At 33.1% G+C, this 19452-nt stretch overlaps 2 protein-coding genes and 1 long non-coding RNA gene across 4 annotated transcripts; 2 read left to right on the top strand and 1 right to left on the bottom strand.

The window, feature by feature from the left end:
* Positions 1-5141: 5141 nt before the first annotated feature.
* LOC146910472 (alpha/beta-Hydrolases superfamily protein) lies at positions 5142-9147 on the top strand. Its single transcript, XM_085731130.1, has 6 exons — positions 5142-5593; positions 6336-6524; positions 6679-6918; positions 7263-7480; positions 8153-8407; positions 8588-9147. The coding sequence occupies exons 1-6, from the start codon at positions 5200-5202 to the stop codon at positions 8834-8836; spliced, it is 1545 nt and encodes a 514-aa protein (XP_085587256.1). The 5' UTR covers positions 5142-5199; the 3' UTR covers positions 8837-9147.
* Positions 9148-9226: 79 nt separating this feature from the next.
* Positions 9227-9976, top strand: LOC146910473 (uncharacterized). Its single transcript, XR_015020713.1, has 2 exons — positions 9227-9355; positions 9827-9976. It is a non-coding gene; the product is annotated as an uncharacterized LOC146910473 (long non-coding RNA).
* A 3890-nt stretch (positions 9977-13866) lies between these two features.
* IQD1 (IQ-domain 1) lies at positions 13867-17418 on the bottom strand. Of its 2 annotated transcripts, none has more exons than XM_085727784.1 (6): positions 17266-17418; positions 16797-16885; positions 16404-16709; positions 15951-16172; positions 15716-15835; positions 13867-14779 (listed from the first exon to the last, which is right to left on the bottom strand). In XM_085727784.1, the coding sequence occupies exons 2-6, from the start codon at positions 16854-16856 to the stop codon at positions 14081-14083; spliced, it is 1407 nt and encodes a 468-aa protein (XP_085583910.1). In that variant the 5' UTR covers positions 16857-16885; positions 17266-17418; the 3' UTR covers positions 13867-14080. The 2 variants fall into 2 exon arrangements, with proteins under 2 accessions (XP_085583910.1, XP_085583908.1); XM_085727782.1 differs by having other exon boundaries at positions 16797-16884; positions 17261-17418.
* Positions 17419-19452: the final 2034 nt, after the last annotated feature.

The following is a 19452-nucleotide window of genomic DNA, read 5'->3' on the forward strand; positions in this document are numbered from 1 at the left end:
CTGCATCATTGTTAAGATATTCTTTATAAGTTTTTTTTAGGGGTTTATAAGTTACTCCCTCCGTTTCAAAATGAGTGTCGTTTTAGCCAAAAAAATTTGTTTCAAAATGAATGTCACTTTCAGTTTCCAATGCAATAATAACTTTTTCTTTTCAATTGTACCCTCCAATTAATACGTTGCAAACTACTTCCAAAGTATTACTTTTAAAACTAACCAATAGTTAATAAGGATAATTTGGTAAAATAATCATTCTCTTTCTTTTAATCATTGCATTTCTTAATATGTGTGTAAACACCTGAAACGACACTCATTTTAAAACGGATGGAGTATAACTTATAACACACCGATAATGATAGATTAGTAAAATTATTGGACTATGAAGCCATTTGTATTTTTATCAATTTTTAATCTTTCTAAAATATGAAAATTAGTGCTGTTGTAAAAATATTACAAGGTTGGTCATCTCTTGCAACTATTTTTTAATACACAAGGTTCAATGCTATAATAAAAATCGTGTTCGTAACAGATTTTGTGGGATGAATGCCACAAACCATCACTAATTCTAATAAAAAGGGTTTGGCGTGATCACTTTACTGATTATCCACTTGGTTACTTGTTTGTACACCATCCTCTCCATTTGGAGAAGGGGCTTATAAGAAAAGGAGCATATAAGAAGACAAAGCATGCTACCGATTGTAAAAGATCAAACTATCAATGTGAAGAATATGCCCTTGGTCTATTTTCTTCTTCTAGAATTTGTTTTCAATCAGTTGAGGGTCTTATCTATGTGTTCCTCTGATTCGTGGATTGTATTAATAAATGCCTAAACTCTAGCAAAATCACCAAGTATGTCTTTGGTTCAACTTTGGATAGAATTGATTATGACAAATTGTTTCTGATAGAACAAGTAATGCAGAAGATGAAGAATAAGTCACATGTAAAGAGAGAAAGCAAAGATAGACCAAAGAAGGGAAAAAGTGTCATATTTGAAAAGAATGCCTCTGGTACGTGGTTCCTCTCAATTGTCATATTTGAATGGGAAAAAAATGTCTATTTTAATTTTTAATAAAATATAAATTATTTTTTCTAATTGTACCATATAATTAATATTATGCAAATCACTCATAATTTAAACAACGTCTTTTACAATAAATTTATGGTAATAATAAAGCCGGTCCAATCCCCGTGAGCTTAGCTCAGCTGGTAGGGATATTGCTTTTTATATGCAGGGACCGGGATTCGAACCCCGAACACCCCACTTCTCCACAATTAAATTGTGTGAGCTCAGCGGCGAAGCTCGCGAAAAATTTAAGCATGGGCCAACTATAAAGAATAATTTTTTTGAAAACATACGTATTAAATTTAAGGATAAAATATATTTTTAGTCCCATGAATTATAATTTTTTAGGTTTAGTCCTTAAAAAAAATATTCAATTTTTTCTCAGTTTTTTAAAATTTTACAAAAAAAGTGTTTTTAGTCTTGAATTTAATCTCTAACAAAAAATTAAGGACTAAAATTAACAAATCTTAGAAACTTAACATAAAAATCGCTATTTTAAAACGTTGGACAAAATGCATTTGAAGAACCCAATTCCATCAACTGCCTGTTTAACAATAGATTAATAACGTCTTTTCAAATATAAATAAATAAGTTATTTGCAAGAAACTAATTGTCCATTTAATTTGTCTATGACTATTGTCTTGATAATTTTTATTGTTGAAAAGGGTTTCTCTATTGTTGTTATTGAGATCGAAAGTATCAAACCAATACAAATAAATCTATCAATTTTGTAGTAGTTTTTTTTACTTTATTATTTATGCTAACTTTTGCAACTAAACTTGTTTGGGGTAGCTCAATATTTATTATTTGGGGTAGCCGGATATAAATACATACTTAATTCAAGAATAATATTTTTTTTGGGGCAGCCAAGGCTACCCCTCCCATATGAAGAGCTACGCCCCTGTGTGAGCTCTAACCACTATGGTACTTGACTAAAAACAACAAAAACAAAGGCGGTCCAACTGACAAATGAGGCAGCCACCTTGGACCTCACATTTCTTTAGGCTTCAAATTTACAATTTTAATGCATATTAATTATTTATGTCGTAAAACATACTCCCTCCGTCTCACAATAATTGTCACTTTACCATTTTTTTCTTTTTCTCAAAATAATTGTCACTTTAGAATACGAATGCAGCATTTCTTATTTTTTCCATTAATATACCCTTATTTATTGAATTTCATCCAATTTAACTACTCCACTAACTACAATTAATAAGGGTGTTTTAGTAAATGACACTGATTTTTTTTTTGAAGAAGCTAAAATGAAATTTATTTAAAACACATAATCATAGCAAGCACAAGGAATGCTAAGCTATGAGACTTAAAGAGCAACATACAAAGGAAAAGTGTCTGTATATATGCGGAACACCCAAACAAACACCATGTATCAAATACAAACTTCTACAAGCAAACCAAAAACACCCTCCACAAAGGTCCTCGAAACCAATAAAAACCAAACACCAAACCAAGAAGTCATCTCCAAAAACTAAAAGTCTAAACGCATGCGCAATAGCATAAACAACCATCAAACCTCGCCAAACCTACCATCAAACCTCCCAAAAAACCCATGTAACCGCACCTTAAACAAGCCACACCACCTAACATGCGTGTGTTTGAAAACCCCATCAACAACAAACTCATAAGAAAACCCACAAAAAGCATAACCACCACAAGCATCACCACCACCACCAAAACTATCATTAACCATCAAAAAACCACCATTAACCATCAAAAAACCACCATTAATGCTCACCAAAAACCAGCACCAGCCACCACGAAAAACAATAAACCCCACTGACCCTCCCATCAGCCACCACCACACACCCCTAGCCACCACACAACCACCACGAAAACAACAACGAAAATTTCTGCGACGTTTTCGATGCTCTCTATCACCACTTCATCACCACCACCACACCGCAGATCCGTAACCACAAATCCTAGACCCCCCACCACAACACCACAAGGCAGACTCTTCTCTCCATCGATCCACCAAAATAGCATCGTCGCCACCACTGCAAAACCACCACGTCATCACCACCTTCACCTCATATCACTACCAAAACCGTGCCTTACTCCACCACAACACCAACAGAAAATAAAACATGCAACAATTCAAAACGAAAAAAGACATCGTCGTTCCGAAAAGAAACAAAAACAACCAAAACACCGTTGTTTCGAAAAGAAACAAAAACGACCAAAACACACAAGACCATCGGAGAACAGGAACCTTAACGCCGGCACCGACAGCTCTGGCGTTTAGAGGTGATGCGGAGGACTGGTGTCACTCGTCGCACCACCACCCTGACTGGCTACATCTTGTAAATTGAGGGTTTGGATTGGGGTGGAAGAAGGTGCTTGAGACTATAGATGGATGAGATTGGGAAGGAAAATATGACTAAATGACACTAATTTTACTATCAAAATCAACACAACTGATCATTTCCTTAATAGCCGTGCACAAACCTTAAACGACTATAATTTAGAGACGGAGGGAGTACATTTTACACATTAATTTTAGTTAGATATATTTGGTCTCTCTAAATTTGGCTCATTTTCACAGCCACCTAACGCCTTAAGTGGTTCTAGACATTTTTTTAAAAGACAAAAAATGTTGGAAGGATGTTTTTTAAAAAACAAAAATTGCAAAATCAATCAAAAACCAAAATGAGACCATATTTGCAAAAACCAAAAGTTTAATGGTGGTTGGTTGACGATCCAAAATAAATACTACCTCCGTTCCTAATTATAAGAGCCTTTTGAGATTTTTTTTTACCAACATACCCTTATTTATTTTGCATCTTTTTATTCAATCAACAATAAATATTATGTTGAAAACATAAATTAACTCTCTCTCTTAAGGATAAAATTGTAAAAACAATAGTAATTATATACAAATTTAATACTACAACAAACTTTCTTAATCTCCGTAATTTTATCAAAATGCTCCTATATTTAAGGAGACGGAGGTAGTATTTTAGTGTTTTTTTTTGAGGAGACGGAGGTAGTATTTAAGTGTTTTTTTTTTTGTCAGGTAGCCTAATAGCTAGATTCACACATTTTGAGGAGACGGAGGTAGTATTTAAGTGTTTTTTTTTTGTCAGGTAGCCTAATAGCTAGATTCACACACATTGAGGAGACGGAGGTAGTATTTAAGTGTTTTTTTTTTTGTCAGGTAGCCTAATAGCTAGATTCACACACATTATGTGTGGAGAAGTGGGAAATCCGGGGTTCGAACCCTGACCCCTGCACATAATATCTCTGATAACTATCAACTGAACTACACTTACGAGACAATCTTTTTTTATTAATATACATAATACATGCGGAAGAAACTTATTCTTCCAAAACTTATTTAATGGTCATTTTTATTTTTTCAAAACTTATTTAGGAAGAGAAACTCCAATTTTTCTCTAAACTTTTTTTTCTCTCTTCGTTCGTCAAGTATGTCATTTTTGACCTAAAATCACCCATCTACATCTTTTTTCTCTTTTCTTTCAATTTAAACAAATGCTTTTCACATATATAAGTTTTTCCTTTTGTGTTTTTGTGATTTCGTCATTTAATTGCGACGTTGTGTTGTTAGTCTTCTTGTGCGGCGTTTGATTCCGCGTTTTGTTTTGTAGTTCATATTGAAAGATCGACATAGTAAATTTACAAGTTCAATCAATGATTTGTGCATCAACATGGAATTCCAGTGTGACTTAGATTTTATCATATTATTTATAGGTATTTTGTCATTATATACTATTAACTTGGATGCTGTGAATTTGTTCGCAGATTCATGTTTATGTTTTTAGCGATGTTTGTATCTCATATGATATAATGTACTTTATCAATTTAAATGAAAGAATATTGTTTTGTTTTTTAAAAAAAATAAAAAAATATATGCGGAAGATTACGACGACAATGATGCAGAATCGGTGCTTAGTTGGAATCCATTTTCACTGTAACCGTCCTATTACCGTCTAGAGAGACACTTTTTGTTTCTTTTATTTTATTTTGTCTCCCTAAAAACCTTTTTCCAATGAATCATCATCATCTATCCATTTAAAAACATAGCTTCGCGATTACGCATATAAAAAAATAGAAAAAAAAGACAGTAGCAGTTGTGTTGATTCCACACATGCTTTGCAATGGCGGAAGCAAGAGGAACCACGTGGTGGAGCGAGGAACTAGCAAGTCTAATGGAAAATCCATTACCAGAATCTTCAACAGCGACGTCGTTTCAGGATGTCAGAAAATCAGCATCATCATCGGAGGAAGTAGAAGTAGGAGAGAGTTTGAAGGAACATGCGGTTGGGTTTTTGATGGCTTGGTGTGAGATACTTATGGAGTTAGGTAGAGGCTGTAGAGATATTCTTCAACAGAATTTCTTCAATGAAGATTCTTATCTTGTTCAAAAGTTACGAGGACCTTGTTCTAAGCTTTCTAAGAGATTAAGCTTTTTCAATGATTTTTTGCCTGAAGATCGTGATCCTCTTCTTTCTTGGTCTATCGTCTTTACCGTTTTTCTTCTTGCCTTCGCAGGTTTCTTAATTCAACTCCTTTTGTTTATTTATTTGGTACTAGTAGTTGTTTTAGTTTACTTTACTTGTTCCACAGTTGCAATCAATCTTAATTTTAATTCAATGAACTTGTTGTGTTGAATTCAACTATTTGTTGTTTTCTTGCTATTTTTGTGGATTGGTTTGACTGGGTCTTCAATTTGACAAAAACGCAGGATTGGTTTGGTTTGGTTTGATTTGATGTTGTTAATGTTAAGTTCCAATTTCAATTCTTATCATGTGAACCATATTAATTAATTTGGGTTATTATTGGCAAGTCTTTTAATGTTTCTATGTGTTTACAGAGGAGATTATTACAATATTAATGTATCACTCACTCTGTTTACAAATATAAGTAAACAAAAATCAAACAAAGTAGATGTATATGATTCAAATTGTGAACCGGATACATCTACTTTATTTGTTTGACTTTTTGCTCTTTTGCTTATATTTGAGATCGGATTCGAACGAACGGATAATTAACTACTTAATTTCTATAAATGCAAGTCAAATATTCTCAGTCCATTTCTTTATGGCATAAATGAACCTTCATATTTTCCTCCTTGTTGATTTTCTGTCTCTGTACTAACTCAGTCAAGTGGGATTTATATTCTTATGGATTTTGAGGGAAAAAAGCTATTTAGTTGCTTACAGATGATCTTTGCCATGGTTAAGCAATCTGGACCTGGCATAAGTTTTGCTGACTTTTAATGAATTATTTGCAGCTATAAGTGTAGACTCCAATCACCAAACCTTAACCAAGGCGGCAATGGTTCGCATGCATCCTCCTATTGCTAGCCGGATATTGCTTCCAGATGGTAGGTACATGGCTTATCATGATCAAGGTGTTCCGCCAGGAAGAGCTAGATTTTCACTTGTTGCTCCACATTCGTTTCTTTCATCCCGGCTGGCAGGTAAAATATAATTGAAGTTTTTGATAATAAAAACCAGATTTAATAAAAATTACATACTTATCTTTAATAAGGATTCAAAAACTTATCCCCTGCAAAATTTTAGTTCTTGTCTTCTGATATTTTCTACTTCCTTCTGTTATCCTTCTAATGCTAGGTATTCCTGGAGTGAAAGCATCGTTGCTCGAAGACTATGGTGTTCGCTTGGTCACTTATGATCTTCCTGGTTTTGGGGAGAGTGATCCACATCCCAGCCGAAATTTCAATTCATCGGCTATGGATATGTTGCATTTAGTTGATGCTGTCAATGTAACTGATAAGTTCTGGGTACTATGCCACTCAAGTGGATGCATTCATGCTTGGGCTTCGCTCAAATATATTCCAGATAGAATTGCAGGTTGCCCCCTATTCAAAATTCTAATGTCTCGATATCTTTGATCAATGTGTTGTTCATCTTAAACTCTTGACATATTAATAATGTTAACATTTTGTGAAACGTTCAAAATCTAAAATAACTCTTTCATTGTGATTTGTGACTCTGTCTCCATTCATGTAAATTTTTGGGAAAGAAACTGAAAAAAAAAATAATGTCAATTGTGGCTATGGTTATACCGATGTACTAATTTCTAGTCGCCTACCTCTGTCAAGCAAGTTTAACTCCCTTTTCTACCTGCTAAGCATAGAAAAGAGACACATGAATTCTGATATGTTGTAATATACTAATATTACCTGAAATTGCAGGTGCAGCAATGTTAGCCCCTATGGTTAGCCCATACGAGTCACACATGACTAAAGACGAGATGAAAAGAACTTGGGAGAAGTGGCTGCCAAGGAGAAAATATATGTATTCCTTGGCTTATAGATTTCCAAAACTTCTCTCGTTTTTCTATCGGAAAAGCTTCTTGCCTGAAAAGCATGAGCGGATTGACAAGCAATTTTCACTTTCTCTAGGAAAGAAGGTGAGTCGCGATAACCTTGAATTATGTTGAAAGGGATAAACCCTGTCTGAGTGTTTTTCTTTTTTACTTTTTTTATTTAATCAATAGATATGAAAACTTACTTTTCTTTATTGCCAATAGCTAAGTGAATTCATGGTAGCTGAAAAACTTACGGTGTTGTTCGGCATTCAGTTTGAACTTTGAATTGACTGTCCATTCACCAGTTGGTGGATATTGAGTTTGAACCTATAGACTCGTCCAATATACATGTCTGTTTTGAAATTTACTTTTTCTTAGACACTGAAGCTACTTTGAAATTTACTTTTTCTTAGACACTGAAGCTACTTCAGTTAAATGAAAGATACTAAAGCCACATAGCCATATCACTATTGATTTTAGTCTTGTGTATAGCTGTCTCATTAACATTTGACCGAAAAATATTTACTGTTATAATTTTAAACTTTGGTCTGTGTTAAAATGCTTTCCTCTCTTAACTGCCTCCTTTGGTGGAACTAACATTTGAATGTAAAAGCGAAGCTAAATTTTGAATATAAATTTAAATAAAACTACTAGGGGAAGTTACTTTTGTATACACTTCCTCAATTAAATAAAGTTTCTGTAGGTGTCCGTGACTGTGGAAGAACATTTAGGCCTGTTATAATCTGTTGACAAATCAAATTCACATATATTTAGGATGAAATTCTCATCGATGAACCAGCATTCGAAGAGTTTTGGCAGAGGGATCTGGAGGAGTCGGTTCGGCAGGGAAACCTGAAGCCGTTTATAGAGGAAGCTGTTCTGCAGGTATCGAGATGGGATTTCAACATAGAAGAACTTCATGTGCATAAGGAGTGTCGAACAGGAGGATTACTTCTTTGGTTGAAATCCATGTACGGTCAGGCAGAATGTGAATTAGCAGGATATCTTGGCCGTATACACATATGGCAGGTTTGAACAGATTCTTCTTTGAGTATTGCTTTTATGATTATTCAGTATTTTCTTTCATCATTTCTATTTTATTGTGCACTATGAAGTAAAACAGTGTTCAACTTATTCTTTGTTTTGGAGTTTAGCTTGTTATAATGTACTATGATTCTCTTACATTTCCCTTTTTTGATTCGCAAACAGGGATTAGACGATAGGGTGGTCCCACCATCAATGACAGAATACATAGAAAGGGTGTTGCCAGAGGCAGTAATCCATAAGCTTCCAAACGAGGGTCACTTCTCCTATTTCTTTTTCTGTGATGAATGCCATAAGAAAATATTTTCCACTCTTTTTGGAACTCCTCAAGGTCCCTTTGAACGACAAGAGGAAACTGTGCTCGAGAAAAACACGGAAGATGCTTTACAAGTATCTGTTTCTGATATTGAATGATCGGAAACAACTGGTACACACGAGTTAACTTTGGATGTAAATAACACAGGCGGCTCCTATGCACAGCAAAGCTTCAAAGGATACAACATTCCCAAGGATTCATAAATTTTGAACCACGAGAGCTTTTGGAGATATATAGGTCAAGTGTCACCTTACATTGTTTCTACTAACCTTCCACTGTTCCGAAGCAAACTGTATCTTAACTGCCTTCTCGGATTTAGAGTGTTTATTCGATTGACCGTTAACTCAGCGGCAAAATCATGGCTGTTACTTTTTTTTTTGAAAGAGATCATGCCTGTTACTTGGTTCCACTTTTTATTTTCATCTCTCTGTTTTTTTTTTTAATCATTTTCTCATGTCTTCAGTTTAGATTTTGCATTTGGGGTTTGATGGCTTATTCAAAATGGAGTTCATTGCTTCAGCTATCACCTCTTAATTGAAAAGAGAAGAAGGGAGTTTAGCGACATACAATTGAAAAAAAATGAAGAGTTTCATTACTGTAGTTTAGTGTGCATAAAGGTGAGCATCTCTAAAATTTAGTGACATAATTAAGTCTTCAACTTTATGCCAAAAATTATACTCCCTCCGTTCCTTTTTAAGTGTCACTTTTGGAGAATTTTTTTGTTCCTATTTAAGTGTCACTTTACATAGTTCAATGCAACATTAAATGTTATCTTACTAATATTACCCTTATTTATTATTGTGGAGAGAGAAATATATGTAATGAGATAATTAAATAAATAAGGTTATTATAGTAAAAATAGAAATTATTGTATCAAAAGCAGCAACATTTATTGATTGTCTTGGTTTATGTAAAATGTCAAAATGTGACAGTTAAAAAGGAACGGAGGTAGTAGTAATGAAGTTTTATATTTTTTTTAAGAATTGTAGAGAATCTCCACCTGTTTATGAGATCAAGTAGTCTTTGAGTGAGTTGTACCACAACTTGAATTATTTTGATGGTTTATTTTCTTTTAAAATAAATTGAAGTTACATGCAACCAAACAGGAAGCAAGTCAGCATTCAGCAACCAACAATTCTTGGAGATTTGAAAGGGTTTTTGGGAAATGTTAAGCTTAAGCATATTATAATTATAATTACAGGTTATTCGTATGAATTTCCAACTTTTTCTTCCTTCAACTGGAATCCTTGTGCTTTAAAAAAAAAGTAAAGTTCAGTGTTAGGTATGAAGTTTGCTTAAACGTCAAGCTAAGCAGTAAAAAGAAGCCTGAGGGAAAGCTAAATGTGAATGAATACATGTAAAGACTAAAGTAGAAACCAACATTAGTGGTTTGTTCGTGTCTTTTTCACTGTCTTTGACCAAGTGATTAGTGTCCTGACAAACATTGTTATGAGATTAACCCGACATGGTTGCAACTACTATGAGACTTTCTAAACTCTAAAATCTGAACTTTGATTTCTCTTTGATAGCATGTCCCACTTACCATCGAACAACTTAGTACTACTGTTACGGGTATTTTACTCCATCCGTTTCAAAATGAATGTCGTTTCAGGTGTTTACACACATAGTATTAAGAAGTTTCAGGTGTTTACACACATAGTATTAAGAAATGCAATGATTAAAAGAAAGAGAATGGTTATTTTACCAAATTATCCTTATTAACTATTGGTTAGTTTTAAAAGTAATACTTTGGAAGTGGTGTGCAGAGTATTAATTGGATGGTACAATTGAAGAAAAAAAGTTTTTATTGCATTGGAAAGTGACAGTGACATTCATTTTGAAACGGAGGGAGTAATTTTTTTTTAAACTCATTAAACAAAATTATTTTATAAATTTTCATTTATTAAAAAATAATTTATATAATAATCAAAGCATAAAATTCTCAAGTTTTCATTGAGGCAACAAACAAAATGTGCCAACTGTTTAAGCAGTCGCATACAATACAAAGTTACAAACATAAGGTACATTTGGTCCACTGTCAGAGAATGAGTAATGCAAGCTCATTTAGGGTGTGTTTGGGATCACGGCAAAAACACCTTTTGCGCGTTACGAGGCATTTTCCACCGTGATTCCAAGAAGCTCCAAAAGGTAGCTTCTTCTCAAACGTGGTTTTTTGCCGCTGAATTGATTTTCCCACCGCTTGCACAAACACATACTTAGTTCTATAGAGAATGAGTAATGCAAGCTCATTTAGTTCTGTTATTGTTAATATTAATTTAAGATGAAATTATGTAATCTAGCAATCAGACAAGGGATTTTATTTTTACCAACATGCATACTTTTAAGACAACTGAGATTTCTAATTTAGTTGATAAAAATGGGCCAATCACCTTGCAGAATGATAGAGAGGGATCACGCATAGTACCACTGTGTGCTGTAAGACCCCACTTCAACCACCAATTGTTGATAAATAATAAGTATGTATCCCCAAAATCCCCACCATCAAGAGAAAGAAACCGGGAAAAACCAGTAATAACAGATGGATAGATAAAATAAATGTGCATGTTAGCATTGGTCCCTTCTCTGAGGAGCTGCAGATGCATAAGTTAAATAATAAGCTCTAAAATGGCAGCAAATCACCTTGACAATTTCTTAATTCTTTAAACCTTGTTTTATACTATTTAACTAGCATATACACTCATGACTAAGCATAAGTTTTCTTATAGATGGATAAATAGATTGATAGATCCATTTAGGGCTGGGCATGGTTCGGTTATCCATATTAACCGAACTGACCCAATTGGTGAAATGGTTCGGAATAACCGAACCGAACCGAACCGTTTAAGTTTTGGAAGTAACCGAACCGAACCAAAGTTATGGTTCGGTTAACCGTTTTCTTGCCTATTAACCGAACCGAACCAAACCATTAAGCATATCTATTTAAAACCAGCTTATTTTAAAAAAACAACTTATTTTAAAATAACTTATTTTATGCAAAACAACTTACTTTAAAATCAACTTATTCAAAACAGCTTATTTATGCAAAACAGCTTATTAGGATCTCATTTTTCAAAATAACTTATTCGAAACAACTTATTTATGTAAAACAGTTTATTAGGATCTTTTTCCAAGAAACAACTTATTCAAAACAACTTGTTTATACGAAACAGCTTATTAGGATCTCTTTTTAAAAAACAACTTATTCAAAACAACTTATTTATACAAAACGGCTTATCAAGATCTCTTTTTTCAAAACTACTTATTCAAAACAACTTATTTATGCAAAACAGCTTATTTTGGTCTCTTTTTTCAAAATAACTTATTCAAAATAGCTTATTTATGTAAAACAGCTTATTAGGATCTATTTTTTCAAAACTACTTATTCAAAACAACTTATTTATGCAAAACAGCTTATTAGGATCTATTTTTTCAAAACTACTTATTCAAAACAGCATATTTATGCAAAATAGCTTATTAGGATCTATTTTTTCAAAATAACTTATTCAAAACAACTTATTTATGCAAAAAAATATTAAGATCTCTTTGTTTATATTCGAAACAACTTATTTATGCAAAACAACTTATTAGGATTTCGTTTTTCAAAATAACTTATTTGAAACAGCTTATTTATGCAAAACAGCTTATTAAGATCTCTTTTTTCAAAATAACGTATTCAAAACAACTTATTTGAATATAGTAGAAGATAAATTAAAATAATAATTAGCACTGGCATAGTGAAATATAATATTTGAATCCCTCCATGATTAAAATATCTTTTATAACCACTTGTCTGACCATGTCTGCTCTCACCTAATGCCAATTTCAATTCTACAAACCACCGCCAGTACATAACAACTCAAGGGCTTTAGTTATTTTTGAGAAATAATTCCCTTCAAGTTAAGAGAGATATAAAGAACTAAGATTCATACTTGTCAAGATTTCATGCACAATTGTCTCGGAAATGAGTGCAAACTGCAAAGTCTAAATGCCTTGAATAAATTGTTTCCGTGAGTTCCAAGGCAAAATAGGACAATATACGATGTGTAGCAGCATATGATATAAGAGATTCTAACAAGCTGTTTTACATAAATAAGTTGTTTAGCATAAATAACTTATTCGAAACAACTTGTTTTGAATAAGTTGTTTTTTAAAAAAGAGATCCTAATAAGCTGTTTTACATAAATAAGCTGTTTTGAATAAGTTATTTTGAAAAAACAGATCCTAATAAGCTGTTTTACATAAATAAATAAGTTATTTTGAAAAAAGAGATCCTAATAAGCTGTTTTACATAAATAAGCTATTTTAAATAAGTTATTTTGAAAAAAGAGATCCTAATAAGCTGTTTTGCATAAATAAGTTGTTTTGAATAAGTAGTTTTGAAAAAAGAGATCTTGATAAGCCGTTTTGTATAAATAAGCTGTTTTGAATAAGTTATTTTGAAAAAAGAGATCCTAATAAGCTGTTTGACATAAATAAGCTATTTTGAATAAGTTATTTTGAATAAGCTGTTTTGAATAAGTTGATTTTAAAATAAGTTGTTTTGCATAAAATAAGTTATTTTAAAATAAGTTGTTTTTTTTTAAATAAGTTGGTTTTAAATAGATATGCTTAATGGTTCGGTTCGGTTCGGTTTGGATAACTGTGGTTATTAATGGTTCGGTTCGGTTAATTAACTGTTATCAAAATAATGGTAAAGTTCATAAATTTGTGAAATGGTTCAGTTAATTTTAATATGGTTCGGTTCGGTTAACCGGTTCGGTTCGGTTAACCGTTAATTTTGCCCAGCCCTGGATCCATTGCATGGATGAGAACTGAGAAGTTACAAAGAAAATTATGCCAGTATAATAGCAATGTAAGCTATCTTTAGTTATAATAGTAATTTTTACAGCAAAACATAGTAGCATCAAAGAAATAAAACAAAGAAATCAAATTTGCACTTATATACCACATTTAGAATCAAGAGTTTCAAACTTCAGTTTATGAAAAAAAGAGAAAAAGGAGCTTCAAGCAGAATCATATTCCTCCTTGTTGATGAAACACAGAATGGATTCTGACAGCAGATTCATCCTCCCGTCACAAGATCAACATGAACCAAATTTCTTCCCCTCAAGGTCAATGGTAAAGAATGTAAATGAAAATACAAATTGATTAATATGGTAAGTAAAACAAATTTCACCCCAAATCAAAAGTATTAATGAAATGTTTGGATACACATAAAAATAGGACAAGTAAATAAATAAAAAAGAACACTCAATGTAAATGAACTTTTGTTTTTATTTCTTCAGTGATGTCTTCAATCCTACTTTAATGATTTCTGTCCTTTCACTCTGATTATTATATAATCAACTGGCCACACCATTGCTCACAGGTAACTCTGCATTTATGGCGGTTTCTACCTTCGGTGGACCTGAATGACGCCTTGGCCTCGCAGGCGAAGCCGGGTAAGAAAGGCGCTTTTTCGCAGTTCCAAAGGACCCCTTTTCTTGTTTGCCATTTTCTTTTGCTAATGGACTTTGACTTTGTGTTCTCAACCTAGCTTTCGCAGATTGAGTCGGCACCATATAACTTGGAACTGATGGAGAGCTAGCAAGACTCTCATCATCTCTAACTGATGACCCGGCAATAGAGTGCCTGCGGAACCGATCTGACTGTACACTTGCCATGCTTTTGGAGTCATCATCCATAACCCAACTTCCCTTTGGACTCGCCTTCTTCAGTTTCCTAGCAACTGAAGCAGAACCCGGCTTAGTAGGAGTTGAATTGGACTGAAAGCTGGGTGAGCCAGGATTTTGGCTCGCTACTGGAGAATGTATTTCAGAGTTGAGCTGGAAACGGGCAAATGATTTGCTGATTTCTCCACCTATAATGCTGCGGCTCGAACTTTTAACAGATGAATGATCATTCAGTTCTTTATCAACAACGCCACGGCTCTCCCAAGGTCGGGCAGCCATCCATCGTTCTATCCAGCTCCACCCCCAAGTAGGATTGGTGGGATCCACAAACATTGGATTCATAGATCTAGACGAGTTCTTCGAGTTTTGCTGTCACAATATTACACTTGCAGTATTAAGCAAAAAATCATAGCAAGACACTTCAATTCATTCAAATTATAATAGGACATCACATAATATGCGGTGTTATTCCACTATCCAAATATCTCTATTGGCAAAAATTGAAGAAGACATTATACTGCAACTGAATTAAGCATATTATTGGATTATTTTATTATGCAAAAAAATCAACGTGGCAGTGGGAAAGGAGGTTGCAGAGGTTTAAGCAGAGGAAATGGTTATGAAGATAGTGACTACATGAAAGGATTCTTGCATTTATCAAGCCTAAGTTATTTTCAGTTGTCATTTCATGATTTTAATTATAATTACAAAAGGACATTATTTTCATTAATTGCTTTTAAACATTTGTTATAGAAAGGGTGATTTCACCCCCTCTTGTTTTCATCCTCTTCTATATAGATCTTCAAAAATAGGAAACAAAAGTGAAGAAAGGTGACAATTTTGGTACTATTCGTAAAAAGCAATTTTAAAAATATTTTCAAACTAAATTGGTTATAAGTTTTAGGCAAAAAGAGCAACAACTTCAAGTAGGATAAGGAAATAACAAATAAAGTAAGTGATTTGACTCATCAACAAGCTTTCACTAGAAATAGTAGACATCTCAACTGCTGATGAGAAAATCACGGGCAAACATTTTAACATTTCTATGATTTGCTATTTGTTATGCATCTCTATGCAATATCAACAATTTTTATTTTCCGATCAATGGTCGTTGACATATCTTACATTATTCTCTAAAGTGAATTATTCACTTCAGAAAAGCTCCAGAACATAACATGAAAGCTTGGATTCTCATTTTTTTAATTCTTCAAATTATGTGAAAAAATTTCATGTGTCTTCCAATTCATCTAAAAAAAATTCAACTATTTTCCTCGCATATCTAAGTTAACAAGAGAAATAGAAAACCTGATGAGTGAATGCATAAGCCAGTGCTCTTTCTCTTCGCATAGTAGCCTCATACTTGCTCAGTAATTTGGCTTCAATTTGTTCTTTAGATTGTAGGCTATCGTCCCATTCCTCCCCAATCTATAATGAAAATTCGGGACAAGTAAAAAACCATTACAAACGAAGTCAAATAAGCGTTGGTCCAATGTTGAGAGATTAGCATTTTAAAAAAATGTTAAAGGAAAGAAACCCATACCCGCATGGTTTCAAGCTCCCTTGCGTGCTTCTGTAAGAGCTGTCTCTGTAAAGCCTGATTCTCCTCTAACATTCTGACCCTCCTAGAACGAATCTGAGATTGCACACGAGCTAACGTCTGCATTGAGCGGAGGGTACTCATGGCTTGGCGTTTTACAATCGGCCCTTCCATCAATGTTTTCAATCTCACCAGCCCTCTTAAAGCCCGCAATGCTCTTCTTGCCTAAATGATTTTAAAAGACAGTTTAGTCCGAAAGGTATTTCAAAATGATAAATTTTGTTTTGCAGCGATTATTGACTGCCTCTTAAAGCCTCATTATTCTGCATATATAGAATACATTCAATGAGTAAAAGTTTAACGATATACTGTTAAAGTAAACATTTGAAATCAAAAGAACTCATCGAATGTTGCAGCGAACAAATTTGAAAATGAGGGAGAGATTGCAACACATACCAAGTATCCCCGAAAAGCTGTTTGAATCTTGATTGCTGCCACTTCATCCTTTGGTTTACCAGCAAAATGAGAAACTGCAGCAGCTTGAGTCTTAACAACTGCTGTCTGAACAGAACGAACAGGTTCCTCGACATCCACCACAGTTGTAATTTCAGCAACATGATGGTGATTGTTTTGATTTTCAATATCAGTTAATTTAATATCTTCTGGCGGAGGAAGAGGCGGTGCTGTATCGATTTCTACAGAGGGGTCTGAAGTCTGCAATTTTTGCTTCCCAAACCATTTCTTTTTTGATTTACTTGATTTCTGAAACAACAAAAAATGTAAAATTATAAGAAATATCACATAAAATTGAGCTAAATTTAATATATTATTATTTTTTTATTTTCATACCTTTGAGTCAGGGCTGAGAGCTTTCTTCACTGTAGAAAACCAATTTCCCTTCTTCCCCATTATCTTCTTGGCATTCCTTAATTTGATCCTTTATATCACAAAAAGAAGGAAAAAAATTGAAGATCTGAAAAAATATCTTTATTAAAATTGAAAAAAGCAGTGAAATTAGCTTATAAATCATTAAAAGCCATTGATATTAGCATGTTTTAATCTGTGTGGAAAAATGCAAATATAATCAATTTTTTCAATGGAAAAGAATAGTCAAATACAAACTTTTATGCTAACAAGTAACAATCCATTCAAACTCCTAATCCTTCCCTATTAGTAGTAGTATGTATTAATTAATTCAATCTAAATCAAAGTTGGGAAAATCAATTAATTGACATTCTCTTTATAAAATTGAATCAAAAACAATAGAAATGCTAAATTTATCTCTCTTGAAGAAGGTGCAATGGGAATAATACCTGAATGAATGAAGTGAAAGATCTGAAATGAGCCAATTAAAACTTGAAGAAGATCAAAGTTGAACCAACCAAACCACACCTTTAATACATGTTCCTGTAAAGAGGGAAAAATCAGATCTTGACAAATGACAAAGAGAAGAAGAGAGTTTATTTAGTTTGAATTATAACAACAGCTGTTTCTTCTACTAATATTGGGACATTGTTCACTTGTGTTTGTTGGTCCCACTAGGCCCCACTACTTGTTCATGTATGATCTTGTGCTTAATTGCAATGTATTTGGATCTTATCAAATATAAAGTCAACAAATTAAGAGATGTTTACTTAAAAAAAATAAAATTAAGAGATGTTATTTTTAATGGATTATGGAGTAATATTTAATTTAGTTTTTGACTAGGTTACTATTTAATTTATTAATCAACAATTGATAATATTTATCTTGGTGAGCCTATCTAAATTGATAGAGATAATATTTTTTTTAGCCTGAGGTTAATTGGAAAAAAAATATCGATAATATTTGTTTTATGGGAAATTCTTATGCTTTCAACCTCAAGTGAGATGGGTTGCCATAAATGTGTTGGAGTGAGTGTTCAACTTCTTGTGATAGTATGTTACTAAGTTAGTTAATATGGTACGAACTTGGGTTTAAAGGGAAGTTATTTACTGCTACAGAGCTAGTACTAGCTAACTAGCGATGCCTATATTTGGATTGGCAATATAGGGAAATAGAAAATAGGAATGAGATAAAAAGTTGTTTAAATGATTTTGATAATGCAATGGACAAAAAAGTTGTTTTATTTAAAAATATTTACAGATTAAACTGAACTATTTGATGAAAAAAAAAATATTATCAAGTGTATTACTTTGCTTTTCCTTAAAAAAATAGGTCTTTAGAAGAATAGAAGATATTACCTTTAAAAGTCTTAAAAATAATAATAATATATATATATATATATATATATATATTGAATAATTTATAAAATGTGATATAAAAATAATAAAATAAATATAAATATATATTAAATTCATTTAACTTTAGATTGGAACGAATAACAAATAAAATTTTAAATAAATGTATGTTTGGTATTATGTTGATTTGATTTTTTTCTTAGCACCTTTGTATAAGTTCGTTTCTCTTGGTTAGAAATTCACAAGAGTAGCTAGGTTCCTCTTTGACCTTGAATTTGAACGCAAACGATTTAGATTTACAACTTTCGGTGCAAAGAAGTTTAGTTTTTCATCCATATAATCAATGTGCATGATGCTCGTACTCTTTAAGGATAGCTATTTCTTAGTGCCGCTCTTGGTTAGAAATTCATCAAGACAGATAGAATCGTTATGGATGGCATCTATGACTTGTTTGCATAAGATTCAAAGATAACTACCTTGGCGTCCCTCTTAGTTAGAAATTCACAAGGGTAGCTAAGTTTCTCTTTAACCTTGAATGTTTATGCACATGACACATGAGGTTGTTATCTTTGAATTTTACCATGAGCGAGTCATGGATGTCATATACAATGAAGCAACAGTTATATTTAAATTTAGAGGTACAATTTTCAGTGCGATTTTTTTTTTTGTTGGGTTTTTCATCTACATTATAGATTGGAATTTGTAAAGAGACTATAAATTTCAACTTCATGTCCACATCGTCAATGTGCATGATGCTCGTACCTTATCAAGGACATCTGTTTCTTGGTGTCGTTCTTGATTAGCAATTCATAAGGGAAGCTAGGTTCATCGTAGATGACATCTATGGTTCACTTATGATCAAATTCAAGTATAATAATCTTGGTGTCCCTCTTCATTATAAATTCACACGAGTGGTTAGGTTCCTCTTCGACCTTGAGTCTGGTCATCATATGATATACGAGGTTATTGTTGGGGAGCCTCGTGGAACTCTAGAAGTAACATGTCAATACTCTAAGACCGCAAAAGAGAAAGACGCTACATCTTCACATAAAATCTTAAGACATTATGTATCCAACATTTTACTCATTTACAGTCGTTGCAAAACTAACCACTCACACTTGAATTCAACAATCTCCCCACACAATACGAGTCTCCCACTTCCTATTCTTGGACCAAAACTTTGATAACTATTGTTGGGGAGTGCGGAAAACGACCAAAGTCGCAATGAGCCAATACTCAAGAACCACGTGAGAGGTAGACATTATATCTCCACCTAAAATTTTAAA

Source organism: Medicago sativa, chromosome 7, assembly GCF_051527215.1.
Source record: "Medicago sativa cultivar Bolivia chromosome 7, Bolivia_mono, whole genome shotgun sequence".
In the NCBI taxonomy this organism is placed as follows: Eukaryota; Viridiplantae; Streptophyta; class Magnoliopsida; order Fabales; family Fabaceae; genus Medicago; species Medicago sativa.